Source organism: Erpetoichthys calabaricus, chromosome 7 (genome assembly GCF_900747795.2).
Source record: "Erpetoichthys calabaricus chromosome 7, fErpCal1.3, whole genome shotgun sequence".
In the NCBI taxonomy this organism is placed as follows: domain Eukaryota; kingdom Metazoa; phylum Chordata; class Cladistia; order Polypteriformes; family Polypteridae; genus Erpetoichthys; species Erpetoichthys calabaricus.
Window position 1 is genome coordinate 142,205,186 of NC_041400.2, and position 5,602 is coordinate 142,210,787.

A 5,602-nucleotide genomic window follows, 5' to 3' on the forward strand; every position below is an offset into this window, starting at 1 on the left:
CAGGAACTGATGTGGTAGAAAGATGGATTCTCGGTACCAGAAATGACATCATCGGGGGGGTTGCTGGAAGTGGCATCAACAGTGGGTAGGCTGGTGGTGGAGTCATTGGAACTGAGGGTCTTAGGCTGAACTGCAGAGGAACAAGAGAGAGGATCAGGTGAGACAGCCAACCCCCCGTCTTGCTGAAGAATAACACTATTTGAGCCTGTAAACTGTCCCCCATGTGCGTGTGTATGACACGGCCCCTCCCCCAGCCCAACACAAACTGAAAGGTCGTGAACTTGAGAAAGAGCATTAGCATTGGCATGGAGAGAACCACAATGATAAATGATAGAAAACCTATAAGGCTGGAGGTGTAAAAACCAACGAGTGACACACGGGTTAGATTCCTTATGCACAGCTATCCACTGTAGAGCGGCATGATCAGTGACCGGGGTAAACTCACGGCCCAAGAAGTAGTACCTCAGGTGTGTTACTGCCCATTTGATCACCAAGGCCTCTCATTCCACTACCACATGCCTGGTTTCCAGATCCAGCAGGAACATAAGAGGGTGTTCAACACCACCGAAGTTTTGGCTCAACACGTGTCCAAACTGTCAATCTGGAGGATAAAAGGTAGAGAAAAGTTAGTAGCCATTACAACAGGTGTCGATGTAAGGGCCTGCTTTAGGTCATAAAATGCAGTGTCTGCTTTACTATCCCATACCACGTTGTTAGGGGTCCGTTTCTTTGCTAAATTCATCAAAGGCACTGCATGCTTGGAGAACAAGGGTATAAACTGGTGGTAGTACCCAGTCAAACCAAGAAAGTCCTGGACCTGCCACTTGGTTTTTGGACAGGGCCACTTCAATATGGAATACTGTGGTTTGATTGAACCACCACCCACCAGGTAGCCTAAACACATGGCCTTGTGCAATCCAAAGAAACATTTCTTAGGATTGATACAAAATTTGGCTTTTCCAAGTGTCTGGAACACAACTTGAATCTGCTGTAGGTGTTTCTTACACGTGTCGGAATAGATGACCATGTCGTCCAAGTAGGCGGCACCATAGAATTTGTGAGGCTGTAGCACTTTATCCACCAGACTTTGGAAGGTGGCTGGTGCCCCATGCAATCCAAATGGAAGAACCAGATATTGCCAGTGTCCACTAGGGGTGCTAAACGCTGTCTTGGCCTTTGCAGAGTCTATTAAAAGAACCTGTCAGTGCCCCTTTGTCATGTCAAGAGTGGTTAAGAATTTCACCTTTCTGAGTCACTTGAGGAGGTCATCCACTCGTGGCATCAGATAAGTGTCAAATTAGGAGATCTGATTAAGGCAGCAGAAGTCATTGCAGAATCTCCAACTTCCATCAGGCTTAGGAACCAATACGATTGGGCTGGACCACTATGACTTTCCAAAATTACACCTAGTTCCAGCATACGTTTGATCTCAAGCTCCACTTCATCATGTTTTACCTCCAGGAGGCGGTATGGCCACTCCCAAATGATTACCCTGGGGTCCGTTATGATATTGTGTTCAATCACTGAGGGCTGACCAGGTTTCACACTTGCCACCTCAGGAATGAACAGGATTACTGTTTCGAGCTCCTGTTTCTGTTTGGGTGTCAAATTAGGGCTGAAGTTAAGGTCATTTTTATAAGCAAAAAGAGAACAGGGCTGGCCGGAGTAAGGATCAGGCTCCCTGTCCCTACACGGCTTCAGTAGGTTGACGTGATATATTCGTTTACTCTGTACACAATTTGTTTGTTTCACTAGATAGTCAATGAGCCTTTTTCACTTCTTAACTTTGTATGGGCCATGCCCATGGGCCATTAATTTAGAGTGTGAGATAGTACAATGACAGGGTCTCCACCGTGGAACTCCCGAAGTACCGTCCCACGATCATCACATCAGGCCTGCACTGCTTGAGCCTTTTCCATATTCTCTTTTAATATTGGTCTAAATTTTGCAAATCTATCACATCCATCCATCCATTTTCCAACCCGCTGAATCCGAACACAGGGTCACGGGGGTCTGCTGGAGCCAATCCCAGCCAACACAGGGCACAAGGCAGGGAAGCAATCCCGGGCAGGGTGCCAACCCACCGCAGAATCTATCACATAATTGCACAATATACTACAGAATGTTTGTGGAAGGGCGAGTTTGTTCCTCCCATACTTCTTTTAGAATGTCCAATATTCCTCAGGGTTGACGTCCATATTGTAACTCAAAAGGGGAGAAGCCAGAGGAGGGTTGAGGCACTTCCCAATAGACAAAAAGTATGAGGGGGAGGAGCTGATCCCAGTTCCTCCCATCCTCTCTGACCATCTTACGTAACATTTCTTAGAGACTTTGATTACACCTCTTTACAAGACCATCAGTTTGAGGATGGTTTATTGCGGTCTTTAAGTGTTTAATTTTGAACAACCTGGCAACTTCCCTGAATGTCTCCAAGGTAAAAAGTGTCCCTTGATCCATTAAGACTTCTTTAGGGATTTCGACTCGTGCAAAGACCCCTACCAGCTCCCGAGCACTTGAATTGGCTACTCTTAAGGGGTTAGCCTCGGGATAACAGGTAGCATAATCAACAAGGACAAGAATATATTTATGTCCTCTAGCAGAGGGTTCATGGGGTAAAACAATGTCGGCCCCTATGCATTCAAATTGGATGTCCATTAGGGGAAGAGGAACCAATGGAGCATGGTCCTTCTTGGGTATCTGACGTAACTGACACTCCGGACATGAAGCACAGAAATGTTGGACCTCCTCTTGGATTCCCGGCCAATAAAATTGGAGATTGATTCTCTCCAGTGTTTTGTTGGCTCCCAGATGGGCACCTAGGAGTTGGGTGTGTCCAGGTTCACAGACCTGCTGCTGAAATGTCCGTGGTACTAGTAACAATGACCTCGCCTCCAATCATGCTCCACTACTTTATTTATTTTATAATAAATCATTTTCTATAATAGGGCGGCACGGTGGCACAGTGGTAGCACTGCTGCCTCGCATTTAGGAGACCCGGGTTCGCTTCCCGGGTCCTCCCTGCGTGGAGTTTGCATGTTCTCCCCGTGTCTGCGTGGGTTTCCTCCCACAGTCCAAAGACATGCACGTTAGGTGGATTGGTGATTCTAAATTGGCCTTAGTGTGTGGGTGTGTTTGTGTGTGTCCTGCGGTGGGTTGGCACCCTGCCTGGGATTGGTTCCTGCCTGGGATTGGTTCCTGCCTTGTGCCCTGTGTTGGCTGGGATTGGCTCCAGCAGACCCCCGTGACCCTGTGTTCGGATTCAGCGGGTTGGAAAATGGATGTATGGATGGATTTTCTATAATAAAGTGGGGTCCTAATAGCATAGGATGTACGTGGACCATTTACTGAGACTACTGCATTTTTGGCAAACTTAAGGGAATCATCCTTCCACTGTTCCCTAAACTGAAACTGTAGGGTGTTAAGAGGATCCAGACTGACCTCAGTGGGCAGATCATCCATCCGTGACGTTGATGGCTCGGGTGTCAGAGGATCCGGTCCGACTTCCGCTGCGTCACACTGGGAAGCCACGTGACTCTTTGTTCCCAGATGTATACACGGCATGGAGACAGTTTGGGGTGGATTATCTCCATTACTAGGCCCAATGATTTGACTGTCTTTGTTTGTGTGATATTATTGAATCTTTGTGGTGTGTGTGATACCACTTTTACTTTCTGACCAGTCCCTACCCAAGATCGCGGGAAAGGGTGGATTTCGAAATCACCGCCACCTGTAAGGCCCTTATGGAGTTTCCAAAACTGATGATACAGGGGACAGAATGACACCACTGTGTCTCCCCATGAATGCAGGTTAAACTGGTCTGCCCATTAAGCCATTGTCACAGTATCATATAACGGCGAGTTACAATGGAAATGTTGCTGCCGGTGTCTATTAATGTGGTAACCATATGCCTGTTTACTACCACCACTCCTGTCCAAGGGAAAGATAAGGGGTTAGCGTTAGCACAGTAGCTGTATACCTCAAGTTCAACTGCGGCTTCCTGGCCTGCTGAGTTGTGGACAATTTGTGATGGTATGCCCAACCACCCTGCACTTGAAACAGCAAGGGCGGATGTTCGCTTCTTCCTGGGATGGGCCATGGCTTCCATAATGCGAGGTATAGGCTCTGAAGGGAAAACTCCTGTTGACTTTGGCACTTAGGCTTTTCTGAACACTTGAGCTGGGCTGCCACTCTATGCCTTTCTGTAATATCAATGAGGGCGTCCAGGTATTTAAATGCCTGTCTGCAGACTGGCTGGGTGAGAAAATTGGGGAGGGTGTTTAGTAGAAGCTTGCAGGCCACCTGCTCCATGACTTGCTTAGCACTGTTAACATCTGACCGTAGCCAGCACTCTGCCTTACCCTACAATTCACAAGCCTGCAATCTAGACAACATCATTGGGAGGTAGGGTAGGGCCATCTACCTGATTGACAGTAAAGTTACTCAAAGCATTCCACGGCTTTCTAAGGTACACTGTCTAGGTGATGGACACTCCATGATGCAACTGCTTGAAATACAAGTGTTACGATTATCAGGTAACCCAATGTTTCCAATGGCATGAGGCAATTGGGAGAGCCTGTGTGAGGAACACCACTGGGTTGATGACAGGAGTTGGATGGGGACGCCTAAGTATTGATTTGATGAATGTTGGGAAGTTTCACTCTTGGAGGATGTTAAAAGAGACAGTGTGCAGTGGAGATAACAAGGAGGCAGAAGTCATTAATACTGAAAAGAAGATTGCGATATGTGAGTGAGACTTGCAATCATCACAATTGCATATATAAATGACACAAGCACAACAAGCTGCAAATTGTCTCAGTGTTTAGATGCATATTTGCTGTTTTGGAAGCATTTCCCATGGCCTATAAGAGATTTGTCTTAGTTTTAAGCTAAGCTGTTGTTTCTTGTGTTTGCACTTTGATTAGAAGTGTTCTTTTCTCAAACTCATAAAATCACATAATAAACTTGTAAATTAATTAATAAATTAATTTGTAGTTTTATTAATACTGGAATTCTTCTCATTTCTACTTAAGGACAGAGGAGGTAATCCACACACATGTACTGGGAAGAACTTCCATGTTAATGTCATGGTATAAGAAACTTGCAGAAATACCTGGTGTTACTAGAATAGTGTTCCTAGGCTTTTGAAGTACCTAAAGTGTTAGCTAGGAGACTTTCTGGCCCTAAACTTAAAAAGTCTCTTACAACCACTCTACTGGCGAGCTTGGAATTGGGAGATAGCTATTGGGCAACAGTTCAAATGATGAAAGGATGAAAGGCCAGTGCATTGGAATAATGGGTGATTTGTCATATATTAGCCGAGGAAAGTGTTCAACAGTGAGCAAACAGACAAGCCACCCCACAAGGTAGTTAGGTACCTTTGTTGTTTAGTTATGGCAGTTTTACTCCTTTGTACTATTTATTTTCCCAGTTGCTGTTATTCATTTGTTTTGTTTTTACTTTAATTCTCTTTCTAATCATTTAAGTTCAGGGACAATTCTCAAGTACCCCCTAAAGTCCATAGTCTTTACAGCACTAAGAAAGAAAAAGGGTATATAATGCTTAAGTAATTTAATTAATACTTGTCACACACACAAGCACTGAA

The 5,602-nt window shown here is 45.4% G+C and overlaps 1 protein-coding gene across 1 annotated transcript; it reads right to left on the reverse strand.

Moving 5' to 3' along the window:
• Window positions 1-577: 577 nt before the first annotated feature.
• Window positions 578-1,027, reverse strand: LOC114654167 (uncharacterized). Its single transcript, XM_028804574.1, has one exon. The coding sequence runs from the start codon at window positions 1,025-1,027 to the stop codon at window positions 578-580; it is 450 nt and encodes a 149-aa protein (XP_028660407.1).
• Window positions 1,028-5,602: the final 4,575 nt, after the last annotated feature.